We start from the raw sequence: 15,343 nt of genomic DNA, 5'->3' as shown, positions 1-15,343 counted from the left end.
GCACAGGGCACCCCAAGGACCCTCTAAACACCCCTTGGGATCCCCCCTCGAGCCCTTCCTGAGGGGTCCCAGCACCAAAGATCCCCTGGGGTGGGGCTGGGGGACCCCAAGGACCCCCTGGGAAAGCCCAGGGGGGACAAATCCAGGCAGGCAGAGCCATCCTGGCTCCTCTCCCTGTGCCGAGGAGCTGGCAGGGACAAGGGAAAGGCAGAGCTGGGATAGAAAATGCTGCTGGATGGGGTCAGGCAGAGCTGGGGGACCCCCAAAACCCCAGCCCAGCACCCCCAGGGCCAAGATTTGTTCCTAAATCCCACCCTAGGCCGGGCTACGCTGCCAAAGTCCGTGGGGATCAGCAAATAAAACAGGGGTAAATGATTAACCCGGGGGCACAGGGTGACAGCCCCGGTGGCACCGCTGCTGTGACTCCCCCCGAGTGTCCCTGCTCCATCCCTGCATCCCCCAAAAAATGAGGGGCAGGATGTGGTCACCAGCACCCCCCCAAAAATCCACGAGGGGAGCAGCTGCCAGCAACGATTTTATTGGAAAGAACCAAAAAACTGGTTACAGGGAAGAGAAAAGGAGGGGATTCCAACTTAAAAAAAAGCACCTAAAATAGGTGAAAACTCCAACCTTTCCCTGGGGTAACAACCTGAATCCACAAAGAATTCTCCTTGGAAAACCAGTGACTCCTCAAGGACGGGAGAACCGGCCAAACTGGAGCTTTGGTTTGTTTAACAGCAGCTTGGAAAAGCCCAGGAAAAAAAAACAAAACAACAAAACCAAACTTTAAACCTGCATGGAAATGCAAGAAACTGGGGGGGGGAAAAAACCCTGAAATCTTTGGGATTTACATCCAGCACCTGCACAGGGATGAGATGTGGGAGCAGCAGCACTTTTGGGGCTCTTTAACTCAACCCCCTTTACTGGGAGGGCTAGAAACCAGCAGGATATTCCTTTGGGGTCATCCCCATGGGGATAATTCCCAAATTAAAACCCCACAGCCCTGGGATGCTGCTGCAACCAACAAAGAATAAATTAACACCAGAACAGGGAATTGAGGAAGATCCTCCTTGGCAAGGGGGCAAACAGCAGCGGGAATTCCAGGTGCAATCCCATTTTCCCGGTGCAATCCCGGATTTCCCGGTGCAATCCCGGATTTCCCGGTGCAATCCCGGATTCCTGGGTCCTGGCAGGTTAAAGGAAGAAGAGCTGCTCGCAGAGGTGGGCGCTGGGCTCGTGGTGCAGGACCTGCCCCACCAGGAATGCCAACTTGTGGGCGTACTTGCAGGGGGCAGGGACACGGACGGTGCCCGGCCAGTTCCAGTACAGGTGACACAGCTTGAAGGTCAACCTGGGGACAGGGAGAAACGGGATTTGGGATTCCTGGAAAAGGTCCAGATCCCTCCCAGAACCTGCTCCCAGCTATCCCAGAAATGGGATTTGGGATTCCTGGAAAAGGGGATGGAGCCAGGTCCACATCCCTCTCAGAACCTGCTCCCAGATGTCCCAGAAATGGGATTTGGGATTCCTGGAAAAGGTCCAGATCCCTCCCAGAACCTGCTCCCAGCTATCCCAGAAATGGGATTTGGGATTCCTGGAAAGGGGATGGAGCCAGGTCCAGATCCCTCTCAGAACCTGCTCCCAGCTGTCCCAGAAATGGGATTTGGGATTCCGGGAAAAGGGGATGGAGCCAGGTCCCTCCTAGAACCTGCTCCCAGCTACCCCAGAAATGGGATTTGGGATTCCGGGAAAAGGGGATGGAGCCAGGTTCAGGTCCCTCCTAGAACCTGCTCCCAGCTGTCCCTGTCCTTGGGACAGGGAGGGAATTGGGATTCCTGGGAATGGGGACGGATTCAGGTTCAGATCCCTCCCAGAACCTGCTCCCACCTGTCCCAAAAATGGGATTTGGAATTTCCAGGAAAGGGGATGGATCCAGGTGCACATCCGTCCTAGAACCTGCTCCCAGCTACCCCAGAAATGGGATTTGGGATTCCTGGAAAAGGGGATGGAGCCAGGTGCACATCCGTCCTAGAACCTGCTTCCAGCTGTCCCTGTCCTTGGGAGAAATGGGATTTGGGATTCCTGAAAAAGGGGATGGAGCCAGGTCCAGATCCCTCCCGGAACAGGGAGAAATGGGATTTGGGGAAAAGGGGATGGAGCCAGGTTCAGGTCCCTCCCAGAACCTGCTCCCAGCTGTCCCTTGTCCTTGGGACAGGGAGGGAATTGAGATTCCTGGGAATGGGGACGGATTCAGGTTCAGATCCCTCTCAGAACCTGCTCCCACCTGTCCCAAAAATGGGATTTGGAATTTCCAGGAAAGGGGATGGATCCAGGTGCACATCCGTCCTAGAACCTGCTCCCAGCTACCCCAGAAATGGGATTTGGGATTCCTGGAAAAGGGGATGGAGCCAGGTGCACATCCGTCCTAGAACCTGCTTCCAGCTGTCCCTGTCCTTGGGAGAAATGGGATTTGGGATTCCTGAAAAAGGGGATGGAGCCAGGTCCAGATCCCTCCCGGAACAGGGAGAAATGGGATTTGGGGAAAAGGGGATGGAGCCAGGTTCAGGTCCCTCCCAGAACCTGCTCCCAGCTGTCCCTTGTCCTTGGGACAGGGAGGGAATTGAGATTCCTGGGAATGGGGACGGATTCAGGTTCAGATCCCTCTCAGAACCTGCTCCCACCTGTCCCAAAAATGGGATTTGGAATTTCCAGGAAAGGGGATGGATCCAGGTGCACATCCGTCCTAGAACCTGCTCCCAGCTACCCCAGAAATGGGATTTGGGATTCCTGGAAAAGGGGATGGAGCCAGGTGCACATCCGTCCTAGAACCTGCTTCCAGCTGTCCCTGTCCTTGGGAGAAATGGGATTTGGGATTCCTGAAAAAGGGGATGGAGCCAGGTCCAGATCCCTCCCGGAACAGGGAGAAATGGGATTTGGGGAAAAGGGGATGGAGCCAGGTTCAGGTCCCTCCCAGAACCTGCTCCCAGCTGTCCCTTGTCCTTGGGACAGGGAGGGAATTGAGATTCCTGGGAATGGGGACGGATTCAGGTTCAGATCCCTCTCAGAACCTGCTCCCACCTGTCCCAAAAACGGGATTTGGAATTTCCAGGAAAGGGGATGGATCCAGGTGCACATCCCTCCCAGAACCTGCTCCCAGCTACCCCAGAAATGGGATTTGGAATTTCCAGGAAAGGGGATGAATCCAGGTTCAGATCCCTCCTGGAACTTGCTCTCAGCTGTTCCCTGTCCTTGGGACAGGGAGAAATGGGATTTGGAGGGTCTCTCTCACTCCCTACGGAGGATTTGGGGGAGCTGTAGGATACTGGGGTGGCTCTGGGACTCCTGCCCTTTCCCCTGGATGATTTTAAGGGTCCCTCCCCTTCTCCAGAGAGGATTTTGGGGAGCTGTAGGATGCTGAGGGGCTGTAGATCTCCTGCCCTTTCCCCAGGATGATTATGACGGTCCCCCCCTTTCCCTCTGCAATATTTTGGGGTGCTACAGGATCTCAGGGACTCCTGCATTTCCCCTGGATGATTTTAAGGGTCTCCCCCATTGCCCAGGGAGGATTTTGGGGTGCTGAAGGATCTCAGGAACCCCGTGATTCCTGCCCTTTTCCCTGGATGATTTTTAGGGTCTCCTCCACTCCTCAGGAGGATTTTGGGGTGCTGCAGGATCTCAGGAACCCTGTGACTCCTGCATTTCCCCTGGATGATTTTGAGGGTCTCTCCCCTTCTCCAGGGAGGATTTTGGGGGACTGTGGGATATTGGGGGGGCTCTTGGACTCCTGCCCTTTCCCCTGGATGATTTTGAGGGTCCTTCCCCTTCCCTCTGCAATATTTTGGGGTGCTACAGTATCTCAGGAACTTTGGGACCCCTGCATTTCCCCTGGATGATTTTAAGGGTCTCCCCCATTGCCCAGGGAGGATTCTGGGAGTCTCTCCCACTCCCCAGAGAAGATTTTGGGGCGCTGCAGGATCTCAGGAACTCTGGGACTCCTGCCCTTTCCCCAGGATGATTTTGAGGGTCCCTCCCCTTCCCTCTGCAATACTTTGGGGTGCTGCAGGATCTCAGAAACCCCGTGACTCCTGCATTTCCTCTGGATGATTTCAAGGGTCTCCCCCACTCCCCAGGGAGGATTTTGGGGTGCCAGGGCCCCCCTTACCTCTGGAGGTGCTCGGAGCTGAGGTTGGCCGTGTTCCACATGCAGATGTAGCGCGTGGGAATGCTGCAGCCCTGCCGGGAGTGATGGGCCAGCAGGAAGAAATCCTCCCTGCAAGGGCAAAACAAACCCCAATTCTCTTTTCTTTCCACCCCAAAATGAGGATTTTTACACCTCAGGGTGCTCTGAAGCCCAGACTGAGCTGTTTTTTACACCTCAGAACGGTGGTTTTGAACCACAAGGGTTCAATTTTTGCACTCCACAGGATTTTTTTTGCACCCTGGATTGTTTTTGCCACCATTTTTCTTACACTCTGGTTATTTTTTTTTTATGCACCCTGGGGTGCAAAATAAAAATTTTTAACCATTTATAACAATTTTTTTTCACTCAAGCTGTTTGTATACCCCAGAGTGCCTTATTTTGTAAAAACAATAAATGATAAAACACCTCATGGTATTTTTCCAACCATTTTCTTGCAAACTGAGGGGCTTTTACACACCATTTACACCTTGGGCTGGATTTTTTCCAACACCTTGGGCTATTTTTACAATTTCTCACCTTGGGAATTTTTTTGCACTCAGGTTTTTTTTTTTGCACCCTGGGCTATTTTTACAACCATTTTTTTTGCACCTTGGGGTGCTTTTACAGCCATTTTTTCACATTCAGGGTGGATTTTTTTCCACCCTGGGGCATTTTCATCTCCATTTTTTTTACACCCAGGTTAATTTTTTCCCCTGGGGGTGTTTTTTACCCCTCCCCAGGGTGGTTTTTACCCCAGCCCCAGCTCTCCCCTCTCACCTGCCCGAGCTGGTGACGCCGTGGTCGATGACGGTGCCCAGGGGAGGGGACACAAACTCCTCTCCTGCCAGGCAGTAGAAGTTGGTGCTCAGCTGCTTCTGTACCACCATGACCACGAGGCTGGGCTGGTAATTTTGGAAGGTGTGGAAGCTCTTCTGGAGCTGGGGCACCTCGTACTTGAGCACCGTGTCCAGCTGGGGGTCAGAGACCCCATCCCGGTACACCACGATCTTCATGGGCAGGGAATGGTTCAGCTGGGGGGAAATGGACAAAATCAGCTCCTTTTTACCTCCCTGCCATGCACAGGATTAGCTGAGGGAGGTGGGGAAATATTCCCTGGGCAGGAGAAGTCTGGGTGTTGGGATAGAGCTGGGAATTTAATGAGTCCCCACAGGAATGCAGCTCGGGGTGGGTTTGGGGAGGGATGTGTTTGAATTAATCACAGAATTCCAGACTGATTTGGGTGGGAAGGAGCCTTAAAATAATCTCAATTCCATGCTCTGCCATGGCAGGGAACCTTCCACTATCCCAGGGTGCTCTGAGCTGGCCTTGGACACTTCCAGGGATCCAGGGGAAGCCACAGCTGCTCTGGGAATTCCATCCCAGCCAGGAATTCCTTCCCCATCTCCCATCCATCCCTGTCCCTCCAGGCCCTCCTGCCCAGCACATTCCCAGTGTCCCAGGGCTGTTCCTGCAGCATCCACAGAGAGATGGGGAAATAAAATCGAAGAATCCTGGAATGGTTTGGGCTGGAAGGGACCTTAAAGCCCAGCCCATCCCATCCCATCCCATCCCATCCCATCCCATCCCATCCCATCCCATCCCATCCCATCCCTGCCATGGCAGGGAACCTTCCACCACCCCAGGTTGCTCCAAGGAGGCCTTGGACACTTCCAGGGCAGCCACAGCTCCTCTGGGAATTCCATCCCAGCCAGGAATTCCTTCCCCATCTCCCACCCCCTGCCCTCTGGCAGTGGGAAGCCATTCCCTGTCCTTCCAGCCCCTCCTGCCCAGCACATTCTCAGTGTCCAGGGCTGTTCCTGCAGCATCCACAGAGAGATGGGGAAATAAAATCAAAGAATCCTGGAATGGTTCAGGCTGGAAGGGACCTTAAAGCCCATCCCTGCCATGGCAGGGAACCTCCCACCATCCCAGGGTGCTCCAAGGAGGCCTTGGACACTCGCAGGGATGAGGCTTCTCTGGGAAATCCCAAGAGCAGGGATTTTCCCTGGCCCTTGCCCTGTCCCAGGCTGGGGACAAGGGACAGCCCCTGGGAGCTGTAACGTGGCACTTCCCCCTGAGCAAAGCCACGTCCCCAGATAAGGATGAGCTGGCCCAGCTCCACGTGCAGTCCAAAGGCTGCCAGGGAGGTTTGCTCCTCTGCACGTCTCCAGGCTGGAAGTCTGGGAGGTTTTCCCTTGGTTTTGGGGGAATGTGGAGCCACAGGAGGGGGGTTTTGGGCGGTCTCACCTCGTAGAAGCGCTTGAGGGCTTGGGAGAGGCAGAGCCGGAGGCTGTCGGCGATTTCCTGGTGGGGCATCTGGAAAACCACCCTGGAGTACCACTTGGTGAGGATGCTGGGGATGGAAAAGGGGAATGAGCAGCCTGGAGGAGCCCCCACAGCACCAGGCAAAGCCCACTGAGCCCTTGTACAACCCCAAACCAGCCCTGGCTCAGCATTGCCAGCCCTTCCCCAGCGCTGGGGGACACCTGGCTGAGCACAGCAGCTCGAGCAGAGCAGCACCCTCACCCCCTTCCTGGCCAAGGAAAGGGGAATTTGGGGTGGGACATCCCAAAATTGCCAGGGCAGGGAAGGAAAACTTCCCCTCTTTCCTAGGAAGCCACATACTGGTTCATGCTGGCCACGAAGCCGATGACAGAGCGCATGCCCTGGCTCCTGCTGTGGTGGATGTCCATGCCCACGACCATCAGCTGCTTCTGGAGAGGGGAAGAAGATGGGATTTAGGGATAATGGCCATGCCCACGACCATCAGCTGCTTCTGGAGAGGGGAAGAGGATGGGATTTAGGGATAATGGCCATGGCCATGACCATCAGCTGCTTCTGGAGAGGGGAACAGAGGTGGGATTTAGGGATAATGGCCATGGCCATGACCATCAACTGCTTTGGAGGGGAAAGATGGGATTTAGGGATAATGGCCATGGCCACAACCATCAGCTGCTTCTGGAGAGGGGAACAGAGGTGGGATTTAGGGATAATGGCCATGGCCATGACCATCAGCTGCTTCTGGAGAGGGGAACAGAGGTGGGATTTGGGGATAATGGCCATGGCCACGACCATCAGCTGCTTCTGGAGAGGGGAACAGAGGTGGGATTTAGGGATAATGGCCATGGCTACAACCAGCAGCTGCTTCTGGAGAGGGGAACAGAGGTGGGATTTAGGGATAATGGCCATGGCTACAACCATCAGCTGCTTCTGGAGGGGGGAACAGAGGTGGGATTTAGGGATAATGGCCATGGCCATGACCATCAGCTGCTTCTGGAGGGGGAAGATGGGATTTAGGGATAATGGAGCAGGGAAAAGCAGGTGGGATTTAGGGACAATGTTCATGCCCACGACTGTGAACTGCTTCTGGAGAGGGCAACAGAGGTGGGATTTAGGGATAATGGCCATGGCCACAACCAGCAGCTGCTTCTGGAGGGGGAAGATGGGATTTAGGGATAATGGCCATGGCCATGAGCATCAGCTGCTTCTGGAGAGGGGAAGAAGATGGGATTTAGGGATAATGGCCATGCCCATGACTATCAGCTGCTTCTGGAGGGGGGAACAAAGGTGGGAATTAGGGATAATGGCCATGGCTGTGACCATCAGCTGCTTCTGGAGGGGGAAGATGGGATTTAGGGATAATGGCCATGGCCACAACCATCAGCTGCTTCTGGAGAGGGGAACAGAGGTGGGATTTAGGGATAATGGAGCAGGGAAAAGCAGGTGGGATTTAGGGACAATGTTCATGCCCACAACAGTGAACTGCTTCTGGAGAGGGGAAGAAGATGGGATTTAGGGATAATGGCCATGCCCATGACCATCAGCTGCTTCTGGAGGGGGGAACAAAGGTGGGATTTAGGGATAATGGCCATGGCCATGACCATCAGCTGCTTCTGGAGAGGGGAACAGAGGTGGGATTTAGGGATAATGGCCATGGCCATGACCATCAGCTGCTTCTGGAGAGGGGAACAGAGGTGGGAATTAGGGATAATGGCCCTGCCCACAACTGTCAACTGCTTCTAGAGAGAGGATTTAGGGTCAATGGAGCAGGGAAAGGCAGGTGGGATTCAGGGATAATGTCCATGCCCAAAACTCTGAGCTGTTTTTGGCAAGGGGAAAAAAGGTGGGATTTAGGGATAATGTCCATGCCCACAACACTCAGCTCCTTCTGGAAAGGGGGAAGGCAGATGGGATTTAGGGATAACGGAGGGTACAGGGGCGGGTGGGATTTAGGGATAATGGAGGGTACAGGAACAGGTGGGATTTAGGGATAATGGAGGGTACAGGGGCAGGTGGGATTTAGGGGCAATGTCCATGCCAACAAAAGGCAGGTGGGATTTAGGGATAATATCCATGCCAACAACCCTCAGCTGCTTCTGGAAGGGGGAAAAACAGCCAGGTGGGATTTAGGGATCAATCAGGCACCTCCAAGCTTGGATCCCTCCAGCTCCAAGGGACTCATGAGCACCCAAGAGAAGCCAAGCCCGATTCTCCAGCTGGTTCATCCAGCCCACAATAATCCAACAACAATCCAACAACAATCCAACAACAATCCAACCCCTCTAGAGCTTCCAGGCTCATCCCAGGCCTCTGGCCAGGGTGTTCCTGCCTTACCAGAGGGATATCAACCCCCCAGAGCTGCCCGCCCAGCTTGCAGTTGATCTGCAGCAGAACTTTCTGCACCACGCTCCTGATCTTGCCAGGATGGCCCACGAGGGACTGGGCATTGATGACCTGTGGAGAGGGAAAACTCAGGGAAAAGTGAGGCTGGAGACAGGCAGGGATGGCCAGGGATGGGGGTCCCAGCCCACCTGGGAGGGCACAGGGCTCTGCACACAGCAAAGCTTCTTGATGGCCCCATAGACGTCGTCCCGGCCACCAGGGATGATGCACAGGAGCAGCTGCACCTTGTCCTGAGGGGAATCATGGAATTGTTCAGGTTGGAAAAGCCCTCCTGGAGCACTGAGCCAAACCCAAGGTCACCAGTGACCCACGTCCCCAAGTGCCACATCCACACCTCCAGGGACGGGGACTCCACTGCCTCCCTGGGCAGCCCATTCCTGGATTTCACCCCCCTTCCCATGAAAGGAAATTTAACCACCTTTCCTGGATTTCACCCCCCTTCCATGAAGGGAAATTTAACCACTTTTCCTGTATTTAACCCCCCTTCCCATGAAAGGAAATTTAACCACCTTTCCTGGATTTAACCCCCTTTCCATGAAAGGAAATTTAACCACTTTTCCTGTATTTAACCCCCCTTTCCATGAAAGGAAATTTAACCACTTTTCCTGTATTTAACCCCCCTTCCATGAAAGGAAATTTAACCACTTTTCCTGTATTTAACCCCCCATTCCATGAAAGGAAATTTAACCACTTTTCCTGTATTTAACCCCTCTTTCCATGAAAGGAAATTTAACCACTTTTCCTGTATTTAACCCCCCTTTCCCTGAAAAAATTCCTCCTGGAGTCCAACCTGAGCCTCCCCAGGCACAGCTTGGGGCTGTTCCCTCTCGTCCTGTCCTTTGTTCCCAACCCCACCTGACTTCACACCCCTGTCATGGGATTTAGGGAAAAACAAGGTCCCTCTGAGCCTCTTCTTCTGCAGGCTGAGCTTCCCTCCAGTGCTTCCCAAAGATCCCCCAGAGATGTCCCTGCTCCTTGTGACTTCCCAAGGAGCTCTGGATGGTCTAGGCTGCCATCCCACCTTCCCAAAGATCTCCCTGGTCCTCACCTGGCTTTCCAAAGAGCTCTGGATGCTCTAGGCTCCCATCCCACCTTCCCAAAGATGCCCCAGGGATGTCCCCGCTCCTCACCTGGCTTCCCAAAGAGCTCTGGATGCTCTGGGCTCCCATCCCACCTTCCCAAAGATCTCCCTGCTCCTCACCTGGCTCCCCAGGGAGCTCTGGATGCTCTGGGCTCCCATCCCACCTTCCCAAAGATCTCCCTGTTCCTCACCTGGCTCCCCAAGGAGCTCTGGATGGCCCTGATGGGGGCTCCCCTCCCACCTTCTCAATGATCTCCCTGCTCCTCAACTGGCTCCCCAGGGAGCTCTAGATGGTCTGGACTCCCATCCCACCCTCCCAGTGATCCCCCAGGGCTGTCCCTGCTCCTCACCTGGCTTCCCAAAGAGCTCTGGATGGCCCTGATGTGGGCTCCCCTCCCACCTTCTCAATGATCTCCACTCCTCACCTGGCTCCCCAAGGAGCTCTGGATGCTCTAGGCTCCCCTCCCACCTTCTCAATGATCTCCACTCCTCACCTGGCTCCCCAGGGAGCTCTAGATGGTCTGGACTCCCATCCCACCCTCCCAGTGATCCCCCAGGGCTGTCCCTGCTCCTCACCTGGCTCCCCAGGGAGCTCTGGATGGCCCTCACGTAGGTCTCGATGCGATCATCCCGCAGCTCCTGCACCGAGGGCTGTCCCACCTGCATCCCCATGGCCCCACAGCTGCTCCTCATGGATGCCAGCAGGTCCTTGGCCAGGTGCTGCAGCCTCTTGGGATAGATCAGGAGCCAGGAATTGATGGAGATCTGGGAGAAAAGCCAGCACAGGCCGTGGTTTGGGGCTGTTTCTGCAATCCAGTCCATGCAGCACGTTCCTGTTTGGGAGAGGAGAAACCTACCAAGCACAGAGGGAAATTTGGGAGAGGAAAAGTGGGCCTAGAGGAACCTGGAGCACAGCAGGGAGTTTGGGAGAGGGAAATTTGGGAGAGGGAATTCAGGCCAAGAGGAACCTGCAGCACAGAGGGGAATTTGGGAAAGTGGCCCAAGAGAAATCTGCAGCACAAAGGGGAATTTGGGAGAGGGAATTTGGCCCAAGAGGAACCAGCAGCACAGAGGGGATTTGGGAAAAGGGAAGTGACCCAAAAGAAATCTGGAGCACAAAGGGGAATTTGGGAGAGGGAATCTGGGCCAAGAGGAACCTGCAGCACAGAGGGGAATTTGGAAAAGGGAAAGTGGCCCAAGAGAAATCTGGAGCACAGAGGGGAATCTGGAAAAGGGAAAGTGGCCCAAGAGAAATTTGGACTGAATTGCAGCCAATTCCTGCATGTGAAAGGCTCCCTCCACCCTGGGATGAGGTGTGAAAGCAGACAGCACAGCCACATACCTCCAACTCCTCTGGAAAAACAGGCTGGAGCGCAAATCCAACACAAACAAGGGAAGGGTTTGTGCTGGAAGGGGCTCAGGCAGAACGCCAGCGCTCAGGAAAACCCAGCCCAGCTGTGCCCAGCGGGGCAGGCTCTGCTCACCACGGCGATGGGCACCTCCTTCGTCACCTCGCGGTGCCAGCCCAGCTCCTCGGCGGGAAGGAAGGAGCGGTGCCGGAGGTTGATGCGCTCCACGGGCAGGATGTGACCCTGGGTCTGGGCAGAGCGGGAATCTCCGGAGCTGCCTCCTCTGCCTGGGGCCCAGGGGAGGCCCAGGAGCCCCACAGCCCTTACCCTGTAGATATCAGTGGCCAGGACCAGCCCCCAGCGCTGCAGCTCCTGGGAAGCCTCCGGGGTGTCGCGGATGCGGCGCAGGAGGCCGGTGAGGCGCTGGTAGTGCTGCTGGGGACTCTGGATCATCTCCCACATCACCTCCTGCAGCAGCAACACCCAGAGGTGAGGGAGGGCTCCCCACAAACCCTGGGAAACCCCGGGCAAAGCTGGGAGCAGGGCACGAGGCAGGCTCTGACCTTCAGCATGCGACTGTTCTTGCGGAGGTCGGAGAGGCCGGTGAGGAAGGTGAGCTCTGGCACGAGCAGCACCATCTTCAGCTGGCGCTGCAGGGAGGGAGAGGCACCGTCAGCATTCCAGGGGCTGGGAATTCCTGCTCTCCCCAGGGGCTGGAAGAGCTCAGAGCAGCTCATGGATCTGGATCTCTCTGGGCTGATAGAGCTGAGAGCAGCCCATGGAGGAGCCCAGAGCAGCCCATGGATCTCTCTGGGCTGGAGAAGCCCAGAGCAGCCCATGGAGGAGCCCAGAGCAGCCCATGGATCTCTCTGGGCTGGAGGACCCCAGAGCAGCTCATGAATCTGGATCTCTCTGGGCTGGAGGAGCTCAGAGCAGCCCATGGAAGAGCCCAGAGCAGCCCATGGATCTCTCTGAGCTGGAGGAGCCCAGAGCAGCCCATGGAGAAGCCCAGAGCAGCCCATGGATCTCTCTGGGCTGGAGGAGCCCAGAGCAGCCCATGGATCTCTGTGCCTGGCTCACCATCCCCTCTGGTGTCTGCTTCTCCTTTGGCTTGTGGACGAGCAGGGGCTGGTCCAGTTCCCTGATGGTGATCCCGTGGGTCTTGCTGGAAAAACAGCAGCGTCACACAAGCCTGGAATTTCAGTTTGGAATGGAAACCCAAACCCCCACCATGGGCATCAAAACCTCCCTGCTCCCACTGCCCCACCTCGGATCAGCCCCTGCCCATTCCCAGGGGATGATGCAGCTCCAGCAGCTGCTCCTCACCTGTAGTACTCCACAAAGGTGATCTCCTGCCCGCTGGCCAGGGTGAAAGTGTCCTTGGGGGTCTTGTCCCAGTCGATGTCATCCACGCGGTAGGTGCGGTTGTTGTAGCGAGTCATGACCACGCTCCCCACCAGCTGCTTGGTGCACTCGTCCTGGAACGTCCTCTGGCTCTGGGAGTGGATGGTTTGCCTGGGAAAAGAGGAGAGGCAGGGAATGCTCCCCCCCCGTGCCATCCCAAAATTAAAACACCCCTGTCCCCAGAGCCTGTGGGGTTCTGCTGCTGCTCTCACATCACGCTCAGCACGGACTCGCTGCGGATGATCTTGTGGATGGCGTCCACCATGAGGAAGAGCCCCCCGTCCTTCCTCCGGATGCTGACGGCGTATCCCGGCCAGATGTGGAGGCTGTGCCCGGAGGGAAAGAGGCCTGGGTTAGCCCAGAGCAGCCAAGGAATCACCCAAAACTCAGGGATTCATTTCCCAGCTCCCAACTTCTCAGAACAGCCAAAGTCAGGCTGACCTGGGAACACTTCCCAGTTTCCAGGGAAACAGGGATGACTCTGTGGGAAGGAAGGTGCCAGCACCCACCTGTATTTCTGTAGGGTGGTGGCCTGGGCAGGCTCAAAGAAATGTCTCCCAACCAGGCTCATGTTTAAGATTTTCATCACCCTAAGGAAGGAAAAGCAGGAAAAGCAGGGCTGGATGAGGACTGACAGGAAAGAGGAGGAAGGGGCTCTTGTCCCTGGAGCTCAGGGAGGGTCTCTCTGGTCTCTCACCTGCGGAACACCACGTTGTAAAAGGGGATGCAGAGATCCGAGCTGGGCTCCAGGATTTTGGTCATCTGGATGTTGATGAAGATCTCCTCCCTGTCGCTGCTCCTCTGAGCCTTCAGGCTGACCTTTGGCAGGGCCAGAGGGGGTTCCCTCACCCAAAACAGGGGCACCCCCGTACCCCCAAACCGGGGGAGACGCCCCTACCCCTTACCTTGGGGATCTGGATGGGCAGGAAGAGGATGGAGCCGTCAAAGGCCATCACGTCCCCGGTCACAGCGTGCTGCTCCTTCAGCATGGCAAAGCGGGCAGCCTTGCACTCCACCTCAGGGCTGGGGGCACACAGGGCCTTTTCTCCCTCCTCTGCCCCCCCAGACCTCGCTCAGCCCCCCAAAAATCCCCCCTGAGAGCAAAAACCCAGAGCTCTTTGTTGTGCCAGGGCCGCTCCACCTCATGGCAGCCTGGACAGCAGGAGGGACACACAGGGCTCTGCCTGGGGACACCTCGAGGGGCTGTGGGGGACCCTCGAGGGGCTGTGGGGGACCCCGGCCCCCCATCATCACCTGAAGGTCACGTGGTACTGGTAGACAGCTTCGTTCTGGCAGTGGATCTTCACAAAGTTCAGCCCCACGGGGATGGTGGCTCCCTTGGCCACCGCCTTCGTCCCGTGGGCCCTGCGAGGGACAGGGGGTCAGCAGCGACCCAGCAGCACCTGCACCCCAAAACGGGGGGCTGGGGACGCCACTTACGGCCTGGCAGCAGCTGGGGGGGTCTCCGGGGAGGGCACGGGCGTCGGGCAGGGCTGGGGGCTGGGCGGGCACGGGGCGGGCACGGCTCGTCCAGGCGGGGTGGGCAGCGCGTCCCCTCTGCCTTTCCACAGGATCCTGCGTCCCCAGGGGGGGCTGCGGTGAGCCCTGGCACACGCTGGGGACACACTGGGGGTGGCCTGGCTGCAAACCCCCAGCGACGAGCCCGACCCCCCGAAATGCCCCTATTCCTCCTGCCCCACAGCAGCCTGGGGGCTCAAAACAGCCGAATTTTGGGATAAAGGGATGGGAGGGAAAGGGGGGATGGAGAAAACAGAGGGAATAAAGGAATAGGGCGGATTTACGGGTCGGGGGAGACAGAGGGGATGAAAGGGGAGAAGGAATGGGGACAGAACAAAGAAGGGGACAGGAGGGACAGGAAAGATGGAGGCGGACAGGGAAAGATGAAGGGGGACAGGAGGGCCCAGAGGAGGGCGGGCACTGAGGGTTTGGGGGTTCAGGCCTGTGGGGGACTCACTGCCCACGCGTGGGGAGCGCCGCCAGCGCTGCCCCCTTGTCCTCCTCCTCCTTCAGCCGCTGCACCGGGCCGGGCGGAGCCGCAGCCTTCGCATCGCCAGCGCCGCCACGGCCTGCGGGAGCACAGCCACCGTGAGCGGCGGAGCGGGGCTCGCCGGGGCCCCTGCACCCCCGCACCACCGGCACCTACCGAGGGGCCGCTCCAGAGGCCGCTCATCCAGGCCCAGCCCGCGGAACAGCGCGGGTAACGGCGAGGTGGCGGCTCGGGGCTGGGCGGGGCCGGGCGAGGGCAAGCGAGGGGAGAAGGCGGCGAGGCCGCGGAGCCCCCTGGCCATGGGCACGGCGGGCCCGGGCGGGCGGAAGGGCCGCGGCGGGTCCATGGCAGCCCCGTCGAGGCGCGCCCGGAGCCGCGGCCACGCCGCCGCCGCCGCCCCGAGCGCACGCGCGGCCCCGCCCACGAGCGGACGCGGCGCTGATTGGGCGGCGGCGAGGACACGCCCACAACGCCGCGCGCCCGGGAGGAGGGAAGCGCGCGAGGAAAGGGCGGGGGTGGGAAAGGGGGCGTGGTCAGATGGGAGAATGGGCGGGGTTATGCAAAATAGGGAGCGGGCATGATGGGAGGAAAGGAAGGCGCGATGGGGGAGAGAAGGGGTGGGAGGGATAATATGGGAT

General features: G+C 57.3%; 1 protein-coding gene and 1 long non-coding RNA gene across 2 annotated transcripts; one reads left to right on the top strand and one right to left on the bottom strand.

Moving 5' to 3' along the window:
- Positions 1-522: 522 nt before the first annotated feature.
- PIWIL2 (piwi like RNA-mediated gene silencing 2) lies at positions 523-15,110 on the bottom strand. The gene is made up of 21 exons (XM_071454800.1): positions 14,862-15,110; positions 14,673-14,784; positions 14,138-14,272; positions 13,952-14,062; positions 13,603-13,720; positions 13,395-13,516; positions 13,207-13,287; positions 12,910-13,023; positions 12,620-12,808; positions 12,374-12,458; positions 11,857-11,943; positions 11,621-11,761; positions 11,429-11,542; positions 10,521-10,709; positions 8,992-9,093; positions 8,795-8,914; positions 6,806-6,894; positions 6,428-6,533; positions 4,958-5,211; positions 4,163-4,270; positions 523-1,351 (listed from the first exon to the last, which is right to left on the bottom strand). The coding sequence occupies exons 1-21, from the start codon at positions 15,049-15,051 to the stop codon at positions 1,195-1,197; spliced, it is 2,724 nt and encodes a 907-aa protein (XP_071310901.1). The 5' UTR covers positions 15,052-15,110; the 3' UTR covers positions 523-1,194.
- On the top strand, positions 7,333-7,957 carry LOC139603832 (uncharacterized). Its single transcript, XR_011683819.1, has 3 exons — positions 7,333-7,408; positions 7,467-7,564; positions 7,869-7,957. It is a non-coding gene; the product is annotated as an uncharacterized lncRNA (long non-coding RNA).
- Positions 15,111-15,343: the final 233 nt, after the last annotated feature.

Source organism: Agelaius tricolor, unplaced genomic scaffold (assembly GCF_023055355.1).
Source record: "Agelaius tricolor isolate 1412-34295 unplaced genomic scaffold, bAgeTri1.0.p SCAF_41, whole genome shotgun sequence".
NCBI lineage: Eukaryota > Metazoa > Chordata > Aves > Passeriformes > Icteridae > Agelaius > Agelaius tricolor.
This window is presented reverse-complemented; position numbering and strand designations above follow the sequence as displayed.

Excerpts from the sequence above, each read along its gene's own strand:
- PIWIL2 (XM_071454800.1), bottom strand. The coding sequence starts at position 15,051 with ATGGACCCGCCGCGGCCCTTCCGCCCGCCCGGGCCCGCCGTGCCCATG. Across the intron at positions 13,288-13,394 it reads TACAACGTGGTGTTCCGCAG|GGTGATGAAAATCTTAAACA; the intron begins GTGAGAGACCAG and ends TTCCTTCCTTAG. Across the intron at positions 10,710-11,428 it reads AGGAGGTGCCCATCGCCGTG|ATCTCCATCAATTCCTGGCT; the intron begins GTGAGCAGAGCC and ends CTTTTCTCCCAG.